This window comes from Rhinoraja longicauda, chromosome 6 (genome assembly GCF_053455715.1).
Source record: "Rhinoraja longicauda isolate Sanriku21f chromosome 6, sRhiLon1.1, whole genome shotgun sequence".
Taxonomy (NCBI): domain Eukaryota; kingdom Metazoa; phylum Chordata; class Chondrichthyes; order Rajiformes; family Arhynchobatidae; genus Rhinoraja; species Rhinoraja longicauda.
Genome location: NC_135958.1, coordinates 74,998,213 through 75,025,616, shown reverse-complemented (window position 1 = coordinate 75,025,616; position 27,404 = coordinate 74,998,213). Strand labels below are relative to the sequence as shown.

At 44.8% G+C, this 27,404-nt stretch overlaps 1 protein-coding gene across 5 annotated transcripts in view; it reads right to left on the bottom strand.

The window, feature by feature from the left end:
* Positions 1 to 214: 214 nt before the first annotated feature.
* The window catches only part of usp36 (ubiquitin specific peptidase 36), a 70,630-nt gene continuing 43,440 nt past the window's right edge, over positions 215 to 27,404 (bottom strand). For 3 of the 5 annotated variants that reach the window (XM_078401349.1, XM_078401348.1, XM_078401350.1), the window contains 11 exons: positions 26,648 to 26,786; positions 25,060 to 25,647; positions 13,818 to 13,933; positions 12,173 to 12,644; positions 9,923 to 10,050; positions 8,757 to 8,959; positions 8,522 to 8,599; positions 7,368 to 7,553; positions 5,754 to 5,869; positions 3,363 to 3,483; positions 215 to 2,789 (listed from right to left, as the gene is read on the bottom strand). In XM_078401349.1, coding sequence (XP_078257475.1) covers positions 3,364 to 3,483; positions 5,754 to 5,869; positions 7,368 to 7,553; positions 8,522 to 8,599; positions 8,757 to 8,959; positions 9,923 to 10,050; positions 12,173 to 12,644; positions 13,818 to 13,933; positions 25,060 to 25,647; positions 26,648 to 26,786 — 2,146 coding nt within the window. In that variant the 3' untranslated portion in view covers positions 215 to 2,789; position 3,363. Of the gene's footprint in view, positions 2,790 to 3,362; positions 3,484 to 5,753; positions 5,920 to 7,367; positions 7,554 to 8,521; positions 8,600 to 8,756; positions 8,960 to 9,922; positions 10,051 to 12,172; positions 12,645 to 13,817; positions 13,934 to 25,059; positions 25,648 to 26,647; positions 26,787 to 27,404 lie in introns of those variants that run through there. The other 2 variants (XM_078401351.1, XR_013547410.1) reach the window with 2 other exon arrangements.

Here is a 27,404-nt window from a genome sequence, read left to right as displayed (position 1 = left end):
GGGGTATGGGGAGAAGGCAGGAACGGGGTACTGATTGATAGTGATCAGCCATGATCGCATTGAATGGCGGTGCTGGCTCGAAGGGCTGAATGGCCTACTCCTGCACCTATTGTCTATTGTCTACTTCGTTCATTCACGAATGAAGAAACTCTTTAACCCATATGGCACAAATAACAAAAACATTGTGAATATTTTAATTTGAGTAATATGTTCAGTTTCTAGCTTAGCACATATAATATTACCTCTACTGTATACCAAACTATTCATGTTTTTTTTCTTAGTTCAGATGTTGAAAACAATCGATTGCAAAGTATTAACTAGCGTAATTTAAATTTATACGGGTAAATCTGCAACATGATTTCAAGGAATTCAATTCACCATTTTTGCTGATATACTGAAATTTTACTTGGTGGTGTATTCATATTAAAATCACAAACTGCAGTACTGAACACAATGTTCCAAACAAATTTCATTGATGTGCAAGTTGTTCATTTTCCAGGCTTCACAACAAGTTTCTCTTGTAATTCTATCTGCAAAGGGGCATCATTTAATGGGCCTTAAATGAATTAATACAATACGGAATCAAACTTAAAAAAATACATTGAACAAGTAACATAGTTTGTTTTCCTCACAAACATTGGAATGATGCATCTCAGAAAATGTTAAGACATATTAAGCAAGTCTGACATTTGTAAAGCCAAAGTTTTAAAGCCTCTTATGTTCTCATTACAAAGCCATTTAACCAATGTATTTCCATTTATAACGCGAACTTACATGACATTACATTGAATTCAATTCAATACAATGCTCAAACATTAACAAAGGCCCAAATTCCCAAACATATCATTCAATCCTTTCAATAAAATTTAAATAAGATACAAACTGGACCAGTACTTAAATTTGTAACTTGTTAAAATACATTTTTTTTTACAAACAAAATGTAAACTCTTGATAAGTCAGCTATTAGAAAAGAACTTTTCCACAGGAAAGTTGTTCGATTTAAATTGCAACCATTTCTAATATTAACATATTTAACATCAGCTTTTGTTTAATATTCTGTTTTAATCAAATACAGATTACAATATTCTAAAGCACCTAAGGATCTAGTTACTTACAGTGGTAAGTTACATGAATTTCTTGTTCAAATGAAAGGCAAAAGCATATCTTGTTTTTGAAGCTGAAGATTCGAAGCAGACAAAAATAAGGCAAATTCTTATTTTTGTTAATAAAGCATCAAGTTGGTGTCTTCTCGGTAAATCATTGATTAACATATACAGTAAAAGTTAATATGTATTGATATTCCTCAATGTCTAGTTTCATCATAGAGTACTGATGCTGTACCCAGCAGTACTGCAATGGAAAAAAAGTAATATGCTCCTTTAGTAGTAAATATACATTGGTAGAATTAAATTGGAACTATCCTAGTAAGCAGTGTGAAATTTAAAAAATGCGAATGATCCCAAACAGTTACACACTGATAAAGTTGAGTTTCTAAGCAACTAATCTTGACATTCAGATCACTCACTCCTGCCTTCCATCCACCCCACAATGAGAGCACGTTGGAATAAATAACTTAAAACAATTTAAGCAGCAGACAAGAGAACTCTTTTACTAATATTGTGTAGATGGAAATCAGAAACATGACAAAGGGGCGACATTGTTGTGCACTTTGATCACAAATGTCAACTTTGCTCCTGAACACTTTCCCTGGTGATCTCAAGATCTTTATTGAACTCTTTCTATTTTATAGGCACTTTGTTTTCAAAATGCCATGCCACATTGATGTTTTAATTGCAGTGAATGAATTTTAAAAAGCCAGGCTAATTAATCTACACCCGAACTAAAACATCAACTGGGCCACTTAGGGAAAGCATGAGAGCACAGAGCAAGTGTCGATGACATCTAAGGAAAAGGCAGTAAAATGGAGACTCAATGAACTGCAAATGCTGGACTCTTGAGCAAAATGCAGTGTTTAAAGCAAGCTCCTCCAACACTATGCGTTTTGCTCAAGGAAAAGGCAGTGGTATATTTTTCCCTTCCAATCGAAGAAAATTACCAAAAAGTGCAACTAGGAAAAAAAATATTCATCCTTTAGAAATTTAAAATGTACCCCATGCAAGTAATCTGCTCAGCAAGGCAATATTTATGTTCTAAGCCGCAGATAAAATTACTCATTAAAGTAACTGATAAAATGCCAGTTAATAGAATTCGGGAAAAGAGCAGAATTTGTACAAAACCGAACCTTGCTGCACATCAAATGAATCCGATTGTGTCTATAGGCAAAGGTGATATTTCACAATGACCAACTGATAAAAAATACCTGGCACAACCATCAGCAGACAAGTTTTCACTGATTATCACGACTAGCTGCTACAATAGGACTTCAGTTTTCTTTCATCCAAAGGGCAAGAGAAAATGGATACAGTTGCAATGTGATTCCGTATGAACCAGAAACTGCTTCCTAACACAAATAATGCATTTTCATGGAATTCTGAATCCAGTTTTTGCTGCTTATTGACGTGATAACCTTCATAATATTGGAGACACTTAATCCACACTTGATTGCAGACGCTTACTTAGTTCACGATCAGTTTAACTGTTCTGTGGGTCAAACATCAGCAACAAATCTCTCTTTCAATGACGGTTTCTTGGGTTTGCAGCCAACGCAAATGGCTTCAGCGTCCATGTTTGCATTGTTACAAAAGTCATAACATCACTGCACATCACTAACATTCTGCTGTGCATCTCCTCCCTGTAGACGCCTTTAACCCGCTGACGTCTGTTTTCTTCTGCAAAAGAAAATTGAAAGCATTATGGAATCATTTGCACATGAGAAAAGTGAGACATATTTTGGTACCAACTGAAAACAACTAATTTCACGATATTCTAAACACAATGTGTTCCACAACCATTCTGACTTAACTACAATCTGCAATGTTCTGCCAACCTGAAGCATTACAGTCAGCAGAGATAATGTGGATGATCGTAACATTGCCTTGTTTCTCATTCCAAAATGTTAAACATCATTGTGGTAATCTGCATTAGCAATTTAATGGTTTTAAACAACAAACAAAACTAAGTTACTCAAATTTGAGAAATTAAAAAAAAGATTTATAATGGTGACGGATGAAGAGATTTGTTACTACTAAGAATATGAAAAAAAGTTGGATTACTTCAAGGTTGGACGATTGCCATCAATGGTATCAATACTGAAGCAGCGTGGAAGAAATTGTGTCCAAAACGTATGGACTTGCTAGACCCAACTGCAATTTCTTGAGACATCTCTGAAGCAATGCCCCATTAACTCACTTCATTCACTTGTAGTAGGCAATGGAAGTTACTGCGAGGCTAACAATACTTACTTTAAAATCTGGAAAACTTTCCAGGGTGAGTGGTCGACCAAAAATTCCTTCTGCTTTGCATTTTCTGGAAAATATTAAAGCTTCTCCTCCTTTCTCTTTTATACTTCTTCATTTTTTTCATCTAAGAATACAAAATACAGATGTCAATTGCAACTTAAACAAACCACAAAGTACTGAAGTATCTCAGCGGGTCAAGCAGCATATTTGGTGGACATGGAAAAGCAACTTTTCGGGTCTGGACCCTTTCTAAACATTAGTCTCAAGTGATTTATGGGCAGCAATCAATAATGGTACCAAAACCACATGATATAATTTTCACATGAATGAGTTTAGGCCTGTTTTCTGCCTGTTGCTTCACAGCAAGCCTAATCCCATCCATCAGAAACACATGCAACTCCAGAGCAAGGCCAGTGATCTGCCTGTGACATTCCAGCCTTGTATGAATCACTGCCAGAAATGTTACCTCTGAACTTACGAGCGCTCCTCCCATTTCTTTTCGCTAGATGGTATTTAATGTTGAATTGATTCAACATTTGGTCATTAGTAATGCACTGTGCAATTTCAGAACTACAATCTGCTCATCTGCAACCAAAATATGGTCTTCCAGAACTATAGACATAAAATAGTATTATTGTTAAAGATACTTCATACAACTAAACAAAAAACTGCTGGAGGAAGTCAGTAGGTCAGACAGCTTCTGTGGAGGGGGAGGGAAACGGACAGACGACATTTCGGGCAGGGACCCTTCAGAATCCTTTATCATGTCCATTTCCCTTCACAGATGCTGGCTGACCCACTGAGTAACTCCAACAGTTTGTTTTTGCTCAATATTCCAGTATTTATGGTCTCTTATGCATCATACAACCAATGTCGTATGAGGGTGGCATAATGTAAAACTGTTTTATGGAACGAGCTGCCAGAGGAGGTATTTGAGGCAGGGATTATTGCAACGTTTAAGAAACAATTAGACAGGTACATGGATAGCACAGGTTTAGAGGGATATGGGCCGAACGCAGGCAGGAGGGACTAGTATAGCTGGGACATGTTGGCCGGTGTGGGCAAGTTGGGCCAAAGTCTCCTGTGTTCTGACTTTCTATAATCTGTGAAGAGGCTTCTGGTAGGAAAATAACTGCAGATGCTGGTACAAATCGAAGGTATCGCAAAATGCTGGAGTAACTCAGCGGGTCAGGCAGCATCTCTGGAGAGAAGGAATGGGTGACGTTTCTGGGCGAGACCCTTCTTCAGAGGGGACTAAAGAGGGGTCTCGACCCGAAACTTCTTCAGTTTGAAAAAGGGTCTGGACCCGAAATGTCATCCATTCCTTCTCTCCAGAGATGCTGCCTGGCCCGCTGAGTTACTCCAGCATTTTGTGATACCTTCGAAGAGGCCTCTGGTGCTTGCAGGCTTAATAGCAGGGCATGAACCTTAACTAGCTCTGGATCGCTCCAGGATTAGCTGCGCTCACATTTCCAGCTACTTCTTCCACTCGCAGTATGAAACCATTCAAGATCAGCAGCATTGATAAAAAGCTGAGGCAAAACTTGCTTCAAGTCTCCAAGATGTTGCAGCTCCAAATGAAGGGGAAAAACAGTTTCTGGTAGAGGTTTTAGCACATGTCTACTATGGTCCCACATATCCTCAGCCAAGAATGTGTTGTTTCAAACTGTAAGCCTCTTGAATATTTTTTAAAAGGAAAGTCAGGAGCTACTCAAGTCTAGTTTAACCAAAGAAAAAAAAAATCACAAAGTTTAAAAGGCATAACAAACGCAAGATATTATGAAAACTTGATTCCTGGGATTACAAGGCCATCCTTTGAGGAAAAGCAGAATAGCACAGGTTTATAACTTTCTGGGAATTATTGTGAAACTTCTATCATGGACCATATGAAAGCTTAGTATTGAGTACACTCAAGGCTAAGATCAAAACATTTAGAGTTTGTTTAGTTTAGTTTAAAGATTTCTGGAGAAGGGTCTTGACCCGAAATGTCACCCATTCCCTCTCTCCTAGATGCTGCCTGTCCTGCTGAGTTACTCCAGCATTTTGCAATACCTTAGATTTGTACCAGCATCTGCAGTTATTTTCCTACACTAAAGATTTCTGGACCTTAACGGTACCCATGGGACATGGTATCAGGTGGGAAAGGGGAGTTTGTGTCAAACATCAACCATGATCGTGGACACAAAGTGCTGGAGTAACTCAGCGGGTCAGGCAGCATCTCTGGGGAAAAGGGAAACTAGACTTGGGGTCAAGACCTTTCACCGTAATCTCATTCAAGGTAGAGCATACATGGGGAGCTACTGTTATGATGACCCTTTCTTATTTTTTGACTTTCTCTCCATAGGATTCAATTTAATCAAAGAAAAAGCACAATGATAAACAGGCCCCTCTTACCTGTCCCGTGTCAAATTCCTCATCCCAGTCATCAATCACACGCTCTTCTCTTGCATACTCTGCATCATTTACAGCATCTTCACTGACCGCTGATGTTGTTCCTCCCCACGTCAGCACTACGACAACAAAGTGTGACCCAGAAGGATCACATTTCAGATTAATTGCACTAAAAAAAAATTACATTGATCGACAAAATATTAGTCCTCAATAAAAGTTAAATCCTGTCTCTCAATTAAGTGACAAGGGTAAAAATACAGTTCCCAACTTGCAATTCAATTATCTGGCTAGAAAACAAAGACCAACTTGCTGGTAGAGTTCACAATAGCAGACTACAAAATGAAAGTGCAAAACATCATCACCATGAAGGGTTTTCATATAACGCAAAACAAGCTGACGCTAATCTGACTGAGCAAAGGCACAAAATCAAAGCCTTAAAATGAGGCAGGTTTTGTAGTTACTCTGCTTAATGCACAAAAGACATTCCAACATCATTAGTACCTTCTCTTCATTCAAAATTAGAAATACACTCAAGCTGATTTACAATTCAGCCTAGAAACGAGGAACTGCAGATGCTGCTTTACAAAAGAAGACAAAGTGCTGGAGTAATGCAGCTGGTTGGGCAGCATCACTGGGGATAGGTTATGTTTCGGGTTGGGACACTTCTGCACAGTTCTCCACAGATGCAGCCTGAGCCGTTAAGTTCAGCTTTGTCAGCCTTTTTTTATTACAATTCAGCCTATTGAGGTCACCACAGGGGAAATAAAATTGGCCTCAAGACTCTGTTAGTTTAGCTTAGTTTATTGTTACGTGTACTGAGGTACAGTGAAGACTTTTTGTTTTGTGCTATCCAGTTAGCGGAAAGACTCTACATGGTTACAATCAAGCCGTCCACAGTGTACATATACTGGATAAAGGGAATAGTGTATAGTGCAAGATAAAGTCTAGTAAAGTCCGAATAAAGATAGTCCGAATGACTCCAATGAGGTAGGTGGTAGGTCAGGACTGTTCTCTAGTTGGTGATAGGATGGTCTGGTTTCCTGATGACAGCTGGGGGAAAAAAATGTCCCTGAATCTGAAGGTGTGCGTTTTCACACTTCTGTACCTCTAGCCTGATGGGAGACGAGGGCGTGACCCAGATAAGACTCGTCCTTGATTATGCTGCTGGCCTTGCCGAGACAGCGTGAAGTGTAGATGCAGTCAATGGAAGGCAGGTCACAATTCTCTGCAACTTCATGTGGTCTTGGATGGCGTTGTTCCCAAACCAATTCCCAAACTAGTTTGGGGGAGTGTATCAGTCTGGTGGAAGCGACGTCATGCATTAATAATTGTCATTCAGTTAATAAAAGGCCTAAAATTTCATTTAATAATGACTCAACTGGGAGTCACTGGAGCGGTTGTGGGATAGAAAGGGAAGGAAAAGGCCAAGGCCAAAATGAAAAACAATTCATGTGCCATAGCATGAATAAAGATCCCTCAACAGGAGACTTTCAAGAACCACTGAATTACAAGACAAAAGAACACTGCAGCCTTTTGTATATTATTGAGGCTCCACATATTATATTATTTAGAATATTATCATGAGAAAAAACTATAAATACAAGGTTATTTCTCTACCTTCAGTGCCGTAAGCTTTGTTGCTTGAATGTTTCAAAAGCTTCTCAATAACAGTGGATCCCCTCTTCTGATCACAGGCCAGGCTTGTAATGGGCTCTGCAGCCTGTGTGGGTTGATCCTCACCAAAGCAATTCTGAGAGAATTTATAGCCATCTTTGACCTGGCTGTCCCATAAAATAACTGGAACTGAAACACAGTGGCATGTTACTGACGAATCACTAAACAGTTCCATTGCAAAATAGTTTAACATGTGCCTGCAGCCACAACTTCGGTTTACACGCATCATGACCAGACAGGTTCTAATGCCAATATAACAGAGTACGACTTTAGCCAGAAGCTATTAGTCCCACAACTCTGGCTCAGCCATTTAGGTAGTGACCAAGAAAGCTCTCAAGCCTGTTGAATGGCTGCCCATCAACAATATCTGTAATCGCGTGCAAACTCAGCAAAAATCCCAACCAGGATGGCGAAATATAACCAAACAATAATGAAAGAGTACTGACTTCTCATTGTTTTAATAAAATGTCAAATGGGAAGGAAGGAAAGAAAGCAGCACCAAGTTATACACAATGAATTTCTGACTTCAGCTAGAAAGAGGAACTATCCACTGCCCCAACTATAAGCGTACTAAAGCCTGCATTAATCTCCCATCTGTAATGAATCGCCTATTTTAGTCTATCAAACGAGTTTAGAATGGTTGGAGGTTCAGTACCCTGGTCCTAAAATCCATTAAGATCTCTTTCCGAAAGATAGTGCAAACACATTTCATCAATACAGTCTATTGGAAACCTGCACCACAGTGACAGTGCATTAAAGAAGGAGTAATTCTACTGAGGTTGGATTATTGTAGGAAACTGGAGCAAGATTTCAACTGTTGCTGGAGAAATCACAGATCAATGAAATATTACAAAATAACACACACACAAAAAAAAAAGAATAATGAAATGTGACTGAAAGGCCCAGAGTGGGAGAAATTTCTGGATATGATACTTAAAAACGTGGGCTGAAAAATTTGCATGCAGTATATAAAATTGTGCAGTAAGACTATTTTGTAAAGCAAACTGGTTCTGACAACAGACTTAAGACAGAGAAAACATGCTGATGGAACACTGTTGTAAAATACAGTGGAAGGGAAAGTTTTCAAGTTCATTTACCAAACGATTTCAAAGGACAACCAGTAATTTTTCCTGGGCGAGTCAATTGTAATGGATGACTTTCATTGCAAATGTACTCTAAGGACAACAGTAATGTGAGAGAATCAGGAAAGTAGAAAATAGCATCTGAATTCACAACATAGCTGGCAAGATTTTTCATGTTTAAATTTTGTCACTTTACTAACACATTGAGGGGAAATTTTTTTAAATCTGGAAATGCAATGAAATAACCTACCTTGTTTACTTCCACTTTTGATTTCAATCTGTTGATCGACTGCAGGTTCTGAACATTCATCTATACTCGTGCTTCTCTTTCGTTTCCTGCATTTTTTCTCACTTTTTTGGCCATCTTCAACTTTACGTTTCTTCTTTCTCCGTTCAATTTCTTCAGGCATTTCCAGTTCCTTTTCATCCTGTGGTTCATCCCATGTTGAATAACTACAGCAAAGGCATTTGTAAATTTAGAATTAAACATACTGTGTGTTAAATGTCTGTTAAAGACTTACACAATGGCAGATTTACAAGCGGAGGTCCAGTGAGGGAAAGAAACTAGATCTTGGTGATTATGTGATGTGGCTGAGATCCTACATTAAACACCACTTTCAAAATCTCGTACCATTGTCACTCAGGGTGAATTTCAGGAATATTATAAATTACACAACCACTAACGTTTAATGCAGAGCAAGAACAGATAGTTTGTACCACAGTGAAGTGCACTACCGACAATTTCTTGAGGTTGATAATCAATCAATAAAATCTCGGGATTTTCCATAAATCAAATCTTGCAGGTTGTCTAAAAGTTTTGTGAGCCCATATAGTGCACTATAATGGGGCTTTAACCAATTAAATACATATAAACCAATTAAATAATTTAACTAATTAAATAAAATAATGCCTACAACCAAGGATGAACCCACTGCCCTTGGATTCTGGACAAGAATCACTATTATTCATAGAAAGACACAAAGTGCTGGAGTAACTCAACGGGTCAGGCAGCATCTCTAAAGAACGTGGATGGATGGCTTTTCAAGTCGAGACAGAGGAAGGGTCTCGACCCGAAACGTCACCTATCCGTTTTTCCACAGATGCTGCCTGGCCCGCTGGGTTACTCCAGCACTGTGTCTTATTGTGAATAATAGTGATTCTTGTTATCAAAAAATACTTATAGCTTCAGGAGAAAATGTCTCAACACAACGAGAATAGATTTTTTTCACTCCGTGTGTGTATTTAAACAGCGGAGAAACAGAAAGTAGCAGCTTCACGCAAGCACTGGTGCTGTTTATGGGAGTATTCCAGGAGATGAAAACATCGAACACTGGATGGGAGAAGAATTCATTCTGGGAAATTAATGCGCTCCATCAAACCACACGAAAAATAACTTGACTGATCATAATCACGCACTGTTCTGCAGCAGTTTCAGTGACGTGGTTTTCTTCAGATACATCTGCACTCCTTTTATGCTTCTTCCTTTTTTTCTTAACTTTCATTGGGGTCAGTCCTTCCGAACTGTCCATCCTGACGGACTCTTTCTGCAATACATTAACCTCCTTTAGTAATTGCTTCATGGAAACATTTTAAAACACCCTTCAAGTCACCATCACCTTTAATATCATGGACCTACTTTACGATTACATGCATCCATTTGTAAACAAGTTTATAGAAAGTGCAGTGCAGTGGCGCTGTGGTAGAGTTGCTGCCTTACAGAGCCAAAGACCCGGATTCAATCCTGCCGACAGGTGTTGTCTGTATGGAGTTTGTAGGATCTGCCCGTGACCGCGTGGGTTTTCACCGAATGCCTAAAGGCGTGCAGGTTAATGTAGATTAATTGGCTTCGGTAAAATTGTAAATTATCCCCAGTGTGTAGGTTCGTGCTTGTGTACAGGATAGGTGCAGATTCAGTGGGCGGAAGGGTTTGTTTCCACATTACATCTCTAAAGTCTAAAGTTAAGATCTTGCTATTTTGATTACAGATTTTTTTTAAAGGCAATCATTCAAAACACAATTCAAATGTGTCACCCAAAATTCAAAAAGACGCTACTTAAATTCTTCGACCAATCTGGATTCAGTGCTCTCACTGCTCCCCCTCTGAGCGGATCTATGACACCATTTCTCACTGCTCCCCCTCTGAGCGGATCTATGACACCATCTCTCACTGCTCCCCCTCTGAGCGGGAGATCTGTGACACCATCTCTCACTGCTCCCCCTCTGAGCGGGAGATCTGTGACACCATCTCTCACTGCTCCCCCTCTGAGCGGGAGATCTGTGACACCATCTCTCACTGCTCCCCCTCTGAGCGGGAGATCTGTGACACCATCTCTCACTGCTCCCCCTCTGTGAAATCTCAAGATATGCATACTTTGAAGAAGTTCCCTCTCTCACTGACCCCCCCCCCCCCCCCAGGTGAATCTGAAAAGGGCCCCGACCCAAACCGTCACCGATCCATGTTCTCCAGAGATGCTGCCTAATCCGCTGAGTTACTCCAGCACTTTGTGTCACGCTTGTAAACCAGCATTTGTGATTCCCCCGTTTCTGTATTAGGTGGTGGTTGGGAGCAAGGACACAGCAAATGTGCCTGCTTTAAGCTGCATCCATTTTCAACAGATAAATGTAGTGCGTCTTTAGCAACTGGCTCAGAGGTACACTCAAGCTCATCTTCAGGGGAAACGAGGAACTGCAGATGCTGGTTTACAAAATAAAGAGGCAAAGCGCTGGAGTTACTCAGCGGGTCAGGTAGCATCTCTGGGAGAACATGGATAGGTGACGTTTTTATCAGCCTCACATTTTGGGTCGGGACCCTCCTTCAAACGTCACCTCTAAATGTACTCCGTAAATACTGCCTGACCCGCTGTTACTCCAGCACTTTGAGTCTTTTTTTCTCTTCTTGAGGAGGAAGGATTACCCAGATGAGATGTGCCAGGGTATACATGGAAAATAACTTGCTTTCCCTCAAAGAGAAGACGCAGTCCCACAATGATAAAATCCGGCTTGGCCGCGGGGCCTTCCATCGCCCGGTGCGGCTCGGACGCGGGGCCTAACATCGCCCGGCGCGGCTCAGCCGCTGGACTTAACAGTGCCTGGGCCGCGGGGCCTAACATCGCCCGGCGCGGCTCGGCCGCGGGACTTTTCATCGCTGGTGCGGCTCGGCCGCTGGACTTAACATCGCCCGGTGCGGCTTGGCCGCGGGGCCTTCCATCGCCCGGTGCGGCTCGGCCGCGGGGCCTAACATCGCCCGGTGCGGCTCGGCCCCGCGGGACTTAGCTGCGCACGGCTCGGTCGCGGGGCCTTCCATCGCCCGGTTCGGCCGCGAGACGTCTCAGCGCCCGGTGCGACTCGGCCGCGGGGACTTCCATCCCCTTGCGGGGATTGTGCGGGTCGGTCGGGGACGAGCTGTCTGTCCGTGTGCGTGGGGAAGAGAGTGGAAGTTTTGTTGCCTCCATCACAGTGAGGGGGTGTTTGGAGTCACTGTGATGGATGTTTGTGTTGGGGTCATGTGTCTTGTGTTCTTTTTTGTGTGTGACTGCTATGTAGTTTCGTTCGGTACCTTGGTACCGAATGACAAATAAAGCTCTGTTGAACTGTTGAAACTGCTCCTCCTATTCCTTTGGCATTAGTGAATTAGTAATGTTCTGATAAACCTTTGCTATAACTTACTTGCAATTGGTCACAAGCATCACCATTCTGCGTTGTCCTGCATCCCTTTTCCTTGCTTTTATGTTTGCTGTGAGTCTTGGCAGCTTCATCACAAAGTGTCCGGATTGTTGATTCAGAATCAAAAGAAATTGCATCCCCTTTCAGAGTGGATTTGTGTTTTTTCTTTTTGCGTTTACTACAGGTGTGCAAGTCCATGGAGTGGGCAGTGCTAGATCTGTGCGGCATATTTGCCAAGTCAGTCTTGGAATTGCACATTTTACCCGTACTTTTACTAGGTAAAGTATTATTTTCCAATGAGGTAGCACTGCCATCAACTGGAGGAGGGAAGGGCAGTCCAGTCGCTTCCATGGCTTTTGATGAGTGGTGCTGCGACTCAGAGTAACTAGAACTACGTGACTTCTTGGAGATTTTAGATGAAGAACAAAATCCTGTTGGCTGGGAAATCTGCATTTTTGGAGGAGGTGGGAAAATCCTAAAAAACGAGGGGGGGAGAAAAAAAAGCACTTATTTCTTTTCCCATTCCCACAGCAAGTGAGACATTTAAATCTATTTTTAAATCAATTTCGCACATCTCAAGCAAACGTGAAAATATTTCACTTACTGTGTAAAAATACCACATTTCAAAAGGTTCAAAGCCTTAAAAATAGAATAAAAAGTCATAACAAAGCAAACTTAACTGGCCACCTAAAATATATTTTTGCTTCAGGTATATCTAAATATGCTCTAGCCATACCTGATATGTGTTAGACTCCCTGAACCCAGTAGTGTATAAGCATTTTAGACACTATTTTGGGTTTGGGCATGCTTTTGAGAGCTGATCCTGGTGTTATAGCACTAGTACTTTGTGTTTTAATTGTAAAGCAACATTACTTTAGTCTGTTAAAGACATTTTTATAGAAGCCAAAATATTATATTAAAATACAAATGACTCAGTGCTTTTAAAAGGGGGGGCTTTCAATTCTCAGTGTTCCTGATCATTTGCCTAGTCTTTGCACAGGAGTTGCCTTTACCCTATTAAAACAAAAGATTTTCAGGAACTGCTCCCAGCTCTTCACTTGCCTGGTAAGCTCAGAGGTTGCCGAATGGAAGCAAGGGGATTCTTTAAAATGGGCCACAAGGCAGACCCCGGAGACTCATTATTATTGAGCTGCTGTTGGTGGAGGGCCCATGAAAAATTCCAAAACCCAAAAGCCTTTTGAGACCTCAATACATGTTTGAACACTTCTCAATCATCCTTTAGAACTTGGGTGGGTTTCGTTGAATGAATCAGAAAATGGAAGGAGTTGAATAATTTTCAATATCTATTGAAAGCTCTTAGCTGCTTTGTCCAACCTGTGAAACTTCACAATAAGGATGAAAGATTGAGTTCATTAGCAGTAAAATGAAGAGGCAAAAAGGACTATAGATGCTGGGATCTGGAGCAAAACACAAACCGCTGGAGGAACTCAGTGGCTCAGGCAGCATCTGTGGAGGGAAATGGACAGCTGATGTTTTGGGCTGAGACCACCTTCTACAGCGCAGAGGAGTCATGACCCGAAACGTCGACTGTTCATTTCCCTCCGTGAATGCTGCCTGACCTGCTGAGTTCCTCCAGCTGGTCAGGTTTGTTTTTTGCTTTAGTTCGCAAGCACCAGACATCTCTTACCTAGTTTTGTTTGCAGAAGGAAATGGGTGGCCTTTATTCATTAATTTTGCTTTGTGGGCTGATGAGAGTGATGGGGAGCACGGCTCATTTTCTGTCACCTTCCAGCTGTAGGTGGCCTGCAGTTATTGACATAAATAAAAACTTGGTGGTCTAAAAAGTATCCATGAATGAAGGAAACATAAAAGAGGGTATGGCAAAGAAGAATCAGAAAGTTTTCATGGTTAGACAGCTAGGGAAACAAGTAGGAAAACAACAGATAAGAAAACGTCAAAACAATTACCATTTATTAGTTTCAAAATATTTGCAATTTTAAATCATTAACACTGAACAAAACAAAAGGATTAAGACTATAAAATATATAACAATGTTACAAGTCTTATAACATCGAATGTTTTATGTTTATAACTGAATGGAATTATTCACAAAACAGCTTTTGTGCTTTTACATAAAATTGTATCACTGTAGATAACTTAAATTATTCTGTTCTGCAATGGAAAAAAAATAGCAACCCATCAAATAGCTGTAATCCTATGGTCCCCTTTCTGAAACCTTACTCGTCATTTTAGTTTTAAAAAAAATCGAGAAGGTCGTAAAATAAAGAGATGAATACAATTTTACTTAATATTTAATTGCTCAAAAATCCTGAATTTGCTTCCATAAAACATGACCACAAGCAACATGAAATTGGGTAAGCAACTAGCTGAACCAGTGAACAATTTTGGTATGCCACGCCAATCATAATAAGGTAGAGCTAGACCAGAAGAACCAGTGTTTATTCTCAAAGATAGACACAAAAAGCTGGAGTAACTTAGCGGGACAGGCAGCAGCTCTGGATAGAAGGAATGGGTGACGTTTCGGGTCGAGACCCTTCTTCAGACTGAAGAATGGTATCGACCCGAAACGTCACCCATTCCTTCTGTCCAGAGATGCTGCCTGTCCCGCTGAGTTACTCCAGCTTTTTGTGTCTATCTTCGGTGTAAACCAGCATCTGCAATTCCTTTCTACACAGTGTTTATCCTCTGTGGATTTGGAGAAACCATTCAAATCTTAGCTGAACCTTGTCTTGCAGATTACCGATTGTCGTCATAGTGTTCCATCCATGGAAGGAATAATGGAAGTTTATAACTCCACTGCGTTCCTTTGTCTGTGAGGTATTTAGCTTGAATTTTCCTGGAGCTGCACTCGTGAAACTATGCGCATTCCATTGCTCTGCAGATGAGTGGATGATGGTGCAAGATTGCATAAATCCTTTTATTCATGACCACGGTGGCGCAGCGGTAGAGTTGCTGCCTTACAGCGAATGCAGCGCCGGAGACTCAGGTTTGATCCTGACTACGGGCGCTGTCTGTACGGAGTTTGTACGTTCTCCCCGTGACCTGCGTGGGTTTTCTCCGAGATCTTCGGTTTCCTCCCACACTCCAAAGACGTACAGGTATGTAGGCTAATTGACTGGGTAAATGTAAAAATTGTCCCTAGTGTGTGTAGGATAGTGTTAATGTGCGGGGATCGCTGGGCGGCGCGGACTCGGTGGGCCGAAGGGCCTGTTTCCGCGCTGTATCTCTAAATCTAAAAAAACAAATCTAGATATTTTGCCCTCACCCCTCCTTGATAGGAATGATGAACACTGAAGGATGGTAGCCAACAGTGAGCAGGGTAGAGAGTTCAGAGTTCCCAATCTTGTTCGCTACCCTTTAACCGGTACCAGAATGGTACGACATTTGATTCTAAACAAGAACAAGACTATTCTTATGGCTGACTCTCATGGTTCGATTATCCCCTCTGTCAGCATTTTTGCAAGCTACTAGAGAGCTGCATGTACCCATGCATCACATACGTTCCTTTAAAAAGGAGGGCAATGCAAAATATATAATGTTCAAGAGTAAAAGGATTTTGCAATCTTGCTCCATCATTCACAAGTCAGCAGAGTAATGGAGTGTACGTGCTTTAATGAGTGCAGCCCCATGAAAATTCAAGCTAAATACTACACTCTAATATAGAGAGATTGTAAGTTATTGGGGCAAATCCTCCAAAATTATGGAAGAACTCGGGGATAAGGACCTGGATATTTTTTAAAACAGACATGCTGGCTGCAAAAACACAAAACCCCCCCAAGGGATCACAAAGGACGAACAAGTTCAAAGCCTGTCTGTGGGCCTGAGCAGCCACATGACTATGGGCCTGTCTGTGGGCCTGGGCAGCCACATGACTATGGGCCTGTCTGTGGGCCTGAGCAGCCACATGACTATGCGAGTGGTGAGAACAGGAAAGGCCGGGACAGAGATAACGAGATTACCTTGGAAAGACAAAGTAAGGAAAGGAGCCCAGCAGAAGGGGGTGAATAGCCCAGCAGCAAGACAATCACCATCGTAAATGGCCCATCCATCGGGACAATGGGAGCCCATCCAGGTGATGGAATAACGATTAGGCCGATGCATCGTGACATCAGCAAACCCATTATCATCGGAAGCCTATTTATTGTTCATGCCAGATCGAAACTGGCAATCATCAAAATACCCTTTTGTCCAGAGGATCAGCTGGGAGTTTTCAAGGGAGAAGCTCTCAGGTAGAAAAAGGGGAGCAGGCAAGCAAGAGAAGAGGCCCCTTCTTGGTTTTCAGCTGCTCTGTTGGACGTCTCCTGACCTAGCTGTAAGTACCCCAGACGACCTGGTGAAGTTCCCGAAATAGGATAGAGGTTGAGAGAAGAAGGAAGGGGGGGTGTATTTGTAATTAAATTGTGTAAAGTAAGTTTTCTACGACATGCCCGATAATTTTCTTTCCATAGTCTTAGTTTAAAGCATAAGTTTAGTCACGTGTTATGTAGTATTGGTGAGATTTGATTTTCCATTTGTTTAATAAAGCCTGTACATTTTAGACTCACTTTGAGTCCGTCTGGGTTTCTGTTTTCTCTCATCAGCACGCTCTGGTCAAGTCAACCTTTTTATCATATCCCACCATAATTCCGAGGTCTAGAACCCAGGGGAATCCGGGCGCCTCGAAACGCCCACTCATCCTTTTGTATTCTCTCTTGGGAACCGCTCGAGTGGAGTGGTGGCCGGAGTGGCCGTTTGACCCACCGACAAGGGAGAGAATCACTCGGGCAGTTGGGCCCGAAGTGGAGCAAAGGGAACGAAACCCCTACAGAATGGCGACCGCGGCAGGACCTCAGTGGTTTGGGATATGTGACTTGCCAGAGGGGGTGAGAGAACGTAGCAAGATGGAGGAGAGAATCTCCTCTTATCTGTTTAAAAAGATCAATCTCACCAAACAATGGGTGGTAGCACTTTTGACGGCACAGCAGCCCGCAGCAGCTGCAGCAGAATGGACGGAAAGCAAAGTTTATAATTAAAGGGCAGGAAAAGGCAGTTTGGCTTGCATGCCTATCACAGCAGGTAGCCAAAATGGAGAGACAGGTAGAGAGTCTAGAAGAGCAACTGAGAAAAGCTAGGGCCAGCGCTGAGGAAAGCGCTAGAGAAGGGGAAGGGCTATATGAGGAACTCAGTGAAGCCAGGCAGGGTATCTTGCAGGTTAGGGAGTCCCACAGAAATGCCCAGGAATTCCTCCAATGCCAGGCGGTAGAGGCAGAGAGGGAACGGAACGCCCAGGAACTCCTGGCTCAGAGTACACAGAGGTACAGGGAGCTGGAGGGAAAGTTCCAAGATATCCAAGCAGCATACAGGGTGGCCTGTAGCGAGCTAGGGGATTGTGATCACGGGCCTTGCCAGGCAAGGATAGCGCAGCTGGAGGAGACTCTGTCCAAGACTAGGGGATGGGTTCACCTGGTAGGACCAGGGGGGTCCCCCGGGGGCAGAGGGCTTCCCTCAGCAGATGATTCCCCAGGGGCAAAGGGGAATAGACCGCCTCCTGAGGCGCCGGGAATAGGTCCGGGTCGGCAGGTGGGGTTCGGGTTGTCCGGGGAGGGACAGGCCCGAGGAGGGGCGGAGAGCACCCTCAGGTAGCGGCGTCTCCGCCATGTGGTGGTGGGGTTACCGATCATGGTGGGAGAGCAGGGGGTGAAGGGGCAACAGCCCCGGGTAGGGCAGATATGCCCGGTACGGCAAAGGAAATATGGTCCCCCGGAAGGGAAGGCAGATAGGGGGCCCATAGAGTGATATCATCATTCCCCATGGGGCACACGTGTTGAGGGGAATGGTGGCTCACGTTCCCAGGTTAACCAGGGCGGGAGACCCGTCATTGCATTTTATGGAGGTGCAGCAGGCAGCCGACATAAACGATTGCGATGAGATAGAACGGGTAAAGCTACTACTGATGATCCTGGATTCCTACCTATGCAAGGCGGTGACCTCCAGGGAAGGGAGAAGACCTGAAACATGGGTAGCGGCACAGACGGCGGTTCTGGAGGCCATGGGGTTGAATCAGGGTAGTCCTTTCGCCAGGGTTGGGGAGACGAAGCAGCAGGTAGCTGAGTCCCCGGACATGTTCGCAGACAGACTGTGGGCAGTGTATGAGGGAGCATGTGGGACGCCTTTAGATAGGCGGAATTTAGATGAGAGGACAGCCCACTGGCTGAAGACTCTGGTAGCGAATTGCCTCCCGCGAGTTAGGGCAAAGGCCGAACACTGGTTCGACCCAGCGGACCCAAACCTTAACGAGGCGGAGGTGATAAGGAAGCTCACCCTTGCGTATCGCAACGGGGAGAGAAGTGAGGAGAAGCCCTCTAAGGGCGAGGTGCACAAAATAGTACCGGCACCCCCCAAAAGGAGGGAGTGGAAACAGGAAGGCAGCCGGACATCTTCTGTGATGAGACCGGTGTGCTATGGGTGTGGGAAGCCCGGGCACTACAAGAGGGAGTGCAGAAACCCAAGTAGAGCAGTGGAGGATAGGACCCCGGTAACAGCTGACCCAGCCCCGGAGGAGAGCGGCAGTGCCGGGAACAATAGGTGTAAAAGATCTATTGGCCTATTTGCAGTCTAAGGCGGGAGGGTCCGGACAGGTAGCCATGGCAACAGGCCAGGGCGCGCCCGTATCAGCGCTCCCGGCACCTGTATGACTGCCAGCAAAACAGCCCACATTCCTATGCCCGTTAGAGTATGGCCCATGTAGGAGACCCTGGGTCAAGATGGAGGTCCAGGATGTGGTCGGGAGTTACCTGCTGGACACAGGTGCTTCCAGTACCATTGTCCACACGGACAATCCCCGTACATCCCCTCTATCTAGTGGGGCGCCCTACAGTCTTGTCGGTTTTACGGGAAACGAGAAGACGGGGTTTTTCTCTGTTCCCCTGTCCATTCAATTAGGAGCACTCCAGGTGCAGTGGAAGTGCGTCCTGATGAGTTGGGAGCAGGAGGGAAAGGGGATACTAGGCGCCGACTTTATAGTGGCCCACCAGGTCCTGGTGGACCTGAGGAACCACTGTTTATGGGGCATAGCAGGAGAAGGGGCTGAGAGAGAGGAGGACGTAATGGTCATCGAGAGGGCACCAAAGAAAGGGGCTCTGTGTGTCGTAAAGCCCAGAGAGGGGTATGACGTAGAGGCCCTAGTGAGGCAGACCCCGACAGAGTATCGAGACCATGTTAAGCGAAATTTGGCCGCATTCGCTACTCACAAGCACGACTGTGGAAGGGTCACAGGAACAGAGGTCAGGATAGACGGGGATCCCATGTCCCTACCGCAGAAACAATATAGTCTTCCCCGAGAAGCGGAGGCTGACTTAGAAGTCGCCCTGAGTTCACTGGTTAAGCAAGGCGTTTTGAGGCCCATAGCCACCCACGTGAACTCACCGGGCCCGTACGGAAGCCAGACAATTCCTGGAGGACCACGGTAGATTATTGGGTCCTGAATAAGAACATTCCGGCTTGCGGACCGACTGTGGCAGCCGTAGCAGACCTATTAGGGGAAATTCCGGCATCTGCATCTGTATTTACGGTGCTAGACATCTCGAACGGTTTCTGGTCTATCCCGGTCAGGAAGGAAGACCAGTACAAATTTGCTTTCACATTCAAGGGGCAGCAGTACACGTGGAACTGTCTTCCCCAAGGGTTCCACAATAGCCCCAGCATTTTCCACCAATGTACGGCGGAATGTTTAAAGGCATTCAGTGAGCCCCACAAGGTCGTCCAGTATGTGGACGATATTTTGCTATTCACGGACACCAGTGAGGAACATGGGCCCCTAGTAAACGAACTGCTGGAGCTGCTCTGTAAGAGCGGTTTAAAAGTAAATCCCAAGAAGGCACAGATAGGGTTACAAGAGGTAAAGTTCTTGGGACTAACCCAGGGCCGGAGAAAGGGGTATTGATACAGCAAGAAGGCAGGCAGTGCAGGAACCCCCAGTCCCAACGGACGTGGGGGGGGGTAAGGTCATTTCTGGGAGTCACGGGCTACTGCCGAGACTTTATAGAGGACTATGCCGCGACCGCAGCACCTCTGCTCCGGCTGCTACGCAAAGGGGTAGAGTGGGAGCGGGATGAACAATGCGAGTCGGCATTCGTCCATTTGAAGCAGGACCTGCAAAAGGCCCCAGCTCTGGGAGCCATCGACTACAGGGAGGAATTTTTCCTGGAGGTAGCCGCAGTGCTCCTCCAGGAACGGCACGGCAAGTTAAGGCCAGTGGTGTATTCCTCCAGAGTCCTCACAGATGTAGAAAGGTCCTATTCAAACTGTGAGCGGCACCTGCTAGCCACATACTGGGCGGTGAAGAGGGTACAGGTCTTCATAAGAATGTCTCCCATCACCCTCCTGACCCACCATACTCCAACCCAGATGCTGCTGGACGGTCGGATTAAGGATGGGACCGTAAGCAGTGCGAGGATCACTCGCTGGACCCTTCTCCTTTCCCAAATGGCCTTACGGGTTGAGTGGCTATGCGAGCCCAAGCTCGCAGCCAATTTGATGTACCCAGGGGAGCCACACCGTTGCTCGGTGGAAGGGGTATGGGAGGTGGACTTTGGGCTTAGAGCAGGGTTACATCCCACGGGTAAGGAAATATACGTGAACGGGTCCAGTATCGTGCCCGAGGGCATAAGGCTCACAGGCTGTGGGATCTGGGACCCCGAGGCGGAGATAGCCCTAGCCCTTAAACTCCCACATACGTTAAGCGCCCAGCAGGCCGAGCTGGCGGCGGTAATGTACGTGGTGACCCATCCCGAGCGTTTCCCCACTCCATACACCATATGTTCGGACAGCATGTTCACATGCAATTCCTGCACGGAATATCTGGCCATCTGGTCTCGCCGAGGTTACACCTCATCGGACGGGAAGCCCCTGACCACTAAACCCCTATTAGAGAGGATTGTAGCAGCCGTAGGGAAGGGCGGGGATAGATATATCCATAAGGTGAGGCCCATTCCAAAACGGAGCCAAGGGGCGAGGGAAATCAGAGGGCGGATCGCTTGGCCAGAGAAGGAGCCAGGAGTGGGAAAGCATGGGACCCCTATAAGGAAGGACAGGTAGCTGCAGCCAGGGAGCAGCCTCGAGAAAAGGAGTGCGGGAGTGGTTTTGGCCCCGGACCTGACCACGGTCCAGGCACAAGACCCCATTTTAAAGGCTGCCTCAGCAGCCCTTTGCAGGCAGGAGAAGATAGAGGGACCATATGGGGGTAAAGACATGTCAGTAAAGGAAGGCATGTTATTCAAGGGAGATAAGTGGGTAGTGCCTTCCCTGAACAGAAGGGAATTTTTAAAACTAGCCCATGAGGGTCCAGGGGCAGGTCACCCCGGGCCAGAGACCACATGGCAGCGAGTAGAGATGGCAGGATGGTGGCCAGGGCTCAGGGGAGACGTTCGCGACTATTGCGCAAGCTGTCTGGTTTGCGCCCCAGACCCCCAGAAAAGGAAGGTTTCTATGGGACACATCAGGAGGGTGGAGGGGCCATGGCAGTCGATTCAAATCGACTACATCGGACCCCTTCCAACCGCTCAAGGGGGTTACAAGTACTGCTTAGTCCTTGTGGATGTGTTCTCAAAATGGGTAGAGGCCTTCCCGTGCAGAGCAGCCACCTCTGTGGGTACGGCAAAAATCCTGGTTAGGGAGGTGTTCACCAGGTGGGGACTCCCACAGTTCATGGAGTCAGATCAGGTGAGCCATTTCACAGGACAGGTCATGCAGTCCACCCTTGGAATACTGGGCGTCAAGGCCAAGTGGCATGTGGCCTACCACCCCCAGTCCTCAGGTCCGGTAGAGCGGTTGAACCGGACAATAAAGGAAAGGATAAGGAAGGAAACAGGAGACTCACCCAACCGGTGGGTGGAGGTTTTACCCCTGGTCCTTATGGGGATTCGGGCCAGCCAGTCCAGGAGTACGGGGTACTCTCCCCATGAGCTTATGACGGGCCAGGTCATGAGAACACCCATGCACGTTATGGTCCCAGCCCTAACAGAGGGACAGCTCAGGGAAGTGAACCGGGACAAGTTCGCCAAGAGGCTATTTGAACAGCTTAGGCAGGTTCACTGGCAGGCAGCCAGAAACATGGGGGCCCAGCACCAAAGAAAAAAGCTACTGCTGGAGCCTCGCAGGCATTGCGAGTGGGCAGTGGGGGACCAGGTAATGGTCATGAGATATGCTAGGGTAGGGGTGTTCGAACCCTTGTATGCTGGCCCATACAACATAGTGGACAAGGCCAGTCCCATGGTGTACGCCATTCAGCTTCCCCGTAGAGTCAAATGGTTCCACATTAACCAGTGTAAATTGTTCGACCCCACAAGGGCAGGGAAAAGTAAGAAAGGGGTACATGTCAGGGAACAGGATCACGAACAGACCCGGGTTGATGTGGAAACCATAGGGGAGCCAGGCGAGCCCACAGGTAGTCAGCCTGAAGTAGCCTGCTGTGTCCCAGAGCGAGGACTGGAAGCAGCAGGGAAGGATGCTGACTCCAGCCCTCCGCAGGCAGGTACCGTAGACTGCCTACGAGAGGCAGAACTAGCAGAAGCAGAGGAGATGGAGGTATCACCTCTGGTGTGGGAACCCCCAGTCAGACGTAGGAGTAACAGGGTCACTAAACCCCCAGTAAGGTGGTTCCCATCCCTAATTAAACCTAGGGCTAGGGCCTGCCACAGGAGGGCCGGGAAGGAGGGTGGCTACGGAGTGCGGCTGGAGGGAGCCCAGTCTCCGCAGGGAACATAGGGGTATCTCGAAACCCCGTAGTGCAAAGGGAAGTGAGGGGCAGTCAGGCCCCTCGTCAGGAGGAGTTCTGGCCTGCACGGGTGGGCCCACCAGAGGGGTGGCCCCAGCGTGACGGGGACCAGTTATGAGTTGGCCGCCCGGAGACGGGTGGCGTTGTATATAGCATTGGTTTGCGTGTGAGTAGATGTAGTTAGTGTTTGGTAATAGGATATAGGGTTTTGTATAGATACATGGGAGTGCAGGGAGGCGGATAGCAATGTGGAGGCAAGGAGGTGTTTTTGCTTTCCAGATGGGTAGCCCCGCTCTGGGGGCAGAGCACCCCTCTGCCCCATTTGTTTAATAAAGCCTGTAAATTTTAGACTCGCTTTGAGTCCGTCTGGGTTTCTGTTTTCTCTCATCAGCACGCTCTGGTCAAGTCAACCTTTTATCATATCCCACCATAATTCCGAGGTCTAGAACCCAGGGGAATCCGGGCGCCTCGAAACGCCCACTCATCCTTTTGTATTCTCTCTTGGGAACCGCTGGAGTGGAGTGGTGGCCGGGGCGGCCATTTGACCCACCGACAAGGGAATCACTCGGGCAGTTGGGCCCGAAGTGGAGCAAAGGGAACGAAACCCCTACAAGATACAGAGCAAATTATATCACCGTCTATATCTCTCGTTTCCCTTTCCCCGACTCTCAGTCTGAAGAAAGGTGTCGACCCGAAAGGTCACCTGTTCCTTTTCTCCAGAGATGCAGTCTGACCTGCTGAGTTACTCCAGCTTTTTGTGTCTATCTTCGGTTTAAACCAGCATCAGTTGTTCCTTCCTATGCAAAGGAACCCAATAGATTTATATACTTCCATCATTCCTTCCTTGGATGGAACACCAAGTACAATATGTCATCTACAACTTAAGGTTCAGCCAAGATTTCAATGGTATCTCCAAATCCACATCCTCAATAGAAGCACATAGTTGGAAGTACCACTATCTATAAATCCCATGTCTGATTTGGAAATATAATGCCAATTTTTCATTGTCGCCAAATCAAAATGTTGGGGCCTGTTACCTAATCATACTTCATGAGGCATTGCTCCAATGGTCTTCAGTGATTCAAAGCAACAGTTGATGACAACCTGAAGAGCAATTAAGGTACGCAATGAAGGAAGAGAGGAACTGAATTTAAGGTAAATGAATTTGAATTGAATAATAATTCTTAAGAGTGATCCTTCATCTTGCCAACTATCTCCCCCACCTCCCGCCCCCCACCTAACCATGTATAAAACGCTTTGTGATGATGAAACCTAACCTTCTACATGTTGCTGCCAACCACTGAAAGAGATGAACAAAACCAACTATAAACGGTCATGAGTTTAAGAGAGAAAGGCAAATTCAGATGTACGTGATAGTCAACCACGCCTTAAAATATTTGTTTCTGCATCATGTTTCTGTCATTTAATAAAGTGAAATTGGGTCAGTTTTGGATATTTCCCACTTCATGGCATGGCATCAGGAAACTATCCCAAGGCAAAGGATGCGGGTTCAAGCCCATTATTTTTCACAAATTCTGTTTGAATTCCATTGTATATCAAAGGAATATATAGTACAAGAAAATAACTGCAGATGCTCAGCAGGTCAGGCAGCATCTCGGGAGAGAAGGAATGGGTGACGTTTCAGGTCGAGACCCTTCTTCAGACTGATTACTTAATATCAAAGGAAGTTAAGTAAAAGCCATTTTTTTAAAAATAGAGTAAGGGGGCAGGGGTTTGGGTGAGAAAAGGGGGAAACAATCAACCCAGATAAATTAACAATCTTTGGTATCACTGGAAGAACATTTTTTTAAATGAAATGAGGAAGGAGGTAGAGTTCATTTAATGGAGAGTTTAAGGTTAAGTTGTTGTCCGCAATCATGAAATAACCCAAGCCACTTGGAATCAGTGCTACTCTTGTCCAACTAGCTTATATTTAAGGTCAGCACTATAAATGCCTCAAGTTAAAAAAAGCTTCTGTCTTTTCAAACCATTATGTTAACAAAAAAAAGTTCAATGGCAGAGGCCACTGCATTGGTTCAGAATAGTACTGTTAATATATTCACCTGTGACAACAATGTAATCTGAGCAGCAATGTACAAAGATCAATATCCACTTACTTATAGAACAATTGCTGTATCCCAGAACACACACCCACCTTTTTGGCTGAAAGTGCGAGCCTCTTTGCTGGCGGTGGTGACATGGTACTGGATTGCTCTTCCGCAAGTAACTGGGGCTTTATTTTGGACAGTCCCTGCTCCTCAGCACTGCTCTCAGTCCTCTCATTACCCGAGCTATGTGCCTGAGATTCAGGATCGGACTCTTCTGGCTCAGACTGTTGATTATTCTTTGTGGTATTGCTGCCATTCACGGCACATTTCGGGCTGCAATTCCCCTTCTGCTGGTTCTGGGCGCTTTCTTTTCCTTTCAGCTCAGCTCCACCAGTTGCTGCCAATGACTTCAATGAGGCAGATGTAGGTAGTTCCTTGCTTTCTGGTGCAGAAACCTTTTTACTTTCCACCAACGGCGGTCTGCTGCCACTTGAACCATTAGCTGACTGGCCCTGAGAAGATTTTGGTTGCAGCTGAGGTAAAGATTTCTTAAGCTTCTTCAGTGATTCGTCGAAGAAAGTCTGTGGGTTCGATGGTTTCCCTGGAAGCCTGGGTGACTGGTTCGTAGTGGATCTTGGCACTGGCACACCAACATTCCCAGAAGCTTGCAGTTTTGCGTGCTGAGACTCTGGTTTCTATATTAAACAATACAAATACCTTGTTTACATAAAAGATTTGGACCCGAGAACCAGAAGTACAATTAGTAAATAACAATTCTAGAAAGTGAAGCAAAAAAGTATGAAAGATTGTGATAAAGTACAAGCCAGCATCAATAAACTTATTGGAATGGAGGGTGCATTTGCAATATGAATCTGAAGGATGAGATGGCGCATTTTTGCAGGAAATTAAAATTGGCCATTTACTCCTGTGAAAATAAGAAACTAAATGGAGTAGGATTGCAAAAGATCCAAGGAATTCAGATCACACAGATCACTAACAAGACAAATTAATAAGACCTTAGATAAAAAGCAAGAGAAAATATCATTTCTATTAAAGCGAAGACATTAACTTCAACTTGAACCTTAATTAGACCACACTCGTAGACAGTTTGGACTCCATGTTATAAAAGTGACGAAGCCAAGGGAAAAGGGCGGTCGCATGCATCAAGGCAACTGATCAGGTTGGGGCATCCTTCTCCCGGGGACTGAGGGTAACAGTGAAGAGTCTTCAAAGATGTTTCCACTTTGGGAAATATCAAAATCAAGAGCTTTGCATGCAAGGTAGTTATTAACAAAATCCAGAGACAAATTCACGAGAAATGTTTTACTCTAAGTGGAACAGACTACCACTGAAGTAACTGAAGCAATGAAAAAACCCCATTGCATTTAGAGCAAAGCTGGAAAAACGCGCAAGGAAAACAAGTAGAAACTAATAACAGCAGATGCTAGTTCATGCACAAAAGGACACAAAGTGCTGCCGTTCAGGCAGCATCTCTGGAGAACACGGGCGCGTGAAGTTTCGGGTCGAGACCGGTCTGAAGAAGGGTCACGACACAACCATCACCAATCCATGTTCTCCAGAGATGCTGCCTGATCTGCTGAGTTCTTCAGCATTTTGCGTCCTTTCAAGGTAAAAGTAGGCTTTACTACTTCATACTCAAGAACATGAGGTTTACAACGTTGTCTATGAGCTGACCTTTGATATCTGAGGAGAGCTAAAATATCCATTCTGTACTGGTTTCTTTGGCATGGTTGTGCCATTGCTGGTTCTGATGGTTGGCTGAGAAGAATTCTGCTTCGGCGCTTCATCCACGCTATTCTTGGGGTTCAGCATCCTGCAACATTGAACCAGTTTCAAGTTAAAAGCAAAATGATTGTTCAAGTTACACAACACCTGAGATAAGAAATCAATCATAATTGCTTCACGACTAGGTTCATATGGACCCACTATTTGTTGTAAAGAACATTCAAGTAACATACATGTCATTTGCTTTGTGATTATTTGTGAATCATTTGACTGCCAGTTTGTTCAATTCACATTTCATAAACCATATGGAAACACAATAATTTTATTGATTAGAATTTTTAAAACTTCTTATTTTACATTAGCTACAGTCTTGACCAAAAGCTGGTGTAAAAATGGAATTCATAAGATCATAAGTGATAGGAGCAGAATTAGGCCATTCGGCCCATCAAGTCTACTCCACCATTCAATCATGGCTGATCTATCACTCCCTCCTAACCCCATTCTCCTGCCTTCTCCCCATAACCCGACACCTGTACTAATCAAGAATCTACCCCTGCCTTAAATATATTCACCGACTTGGCCTCCACAGACTTCTGTGGCAAAGAATTCCACAGGTTCACCACCCTCTGACTAAAGAAATTCCCCCTCATCTCCTTCCTAAAAGAACACCATTTAATTCTGAGGCTATGACCTCCAGTCCCAGACT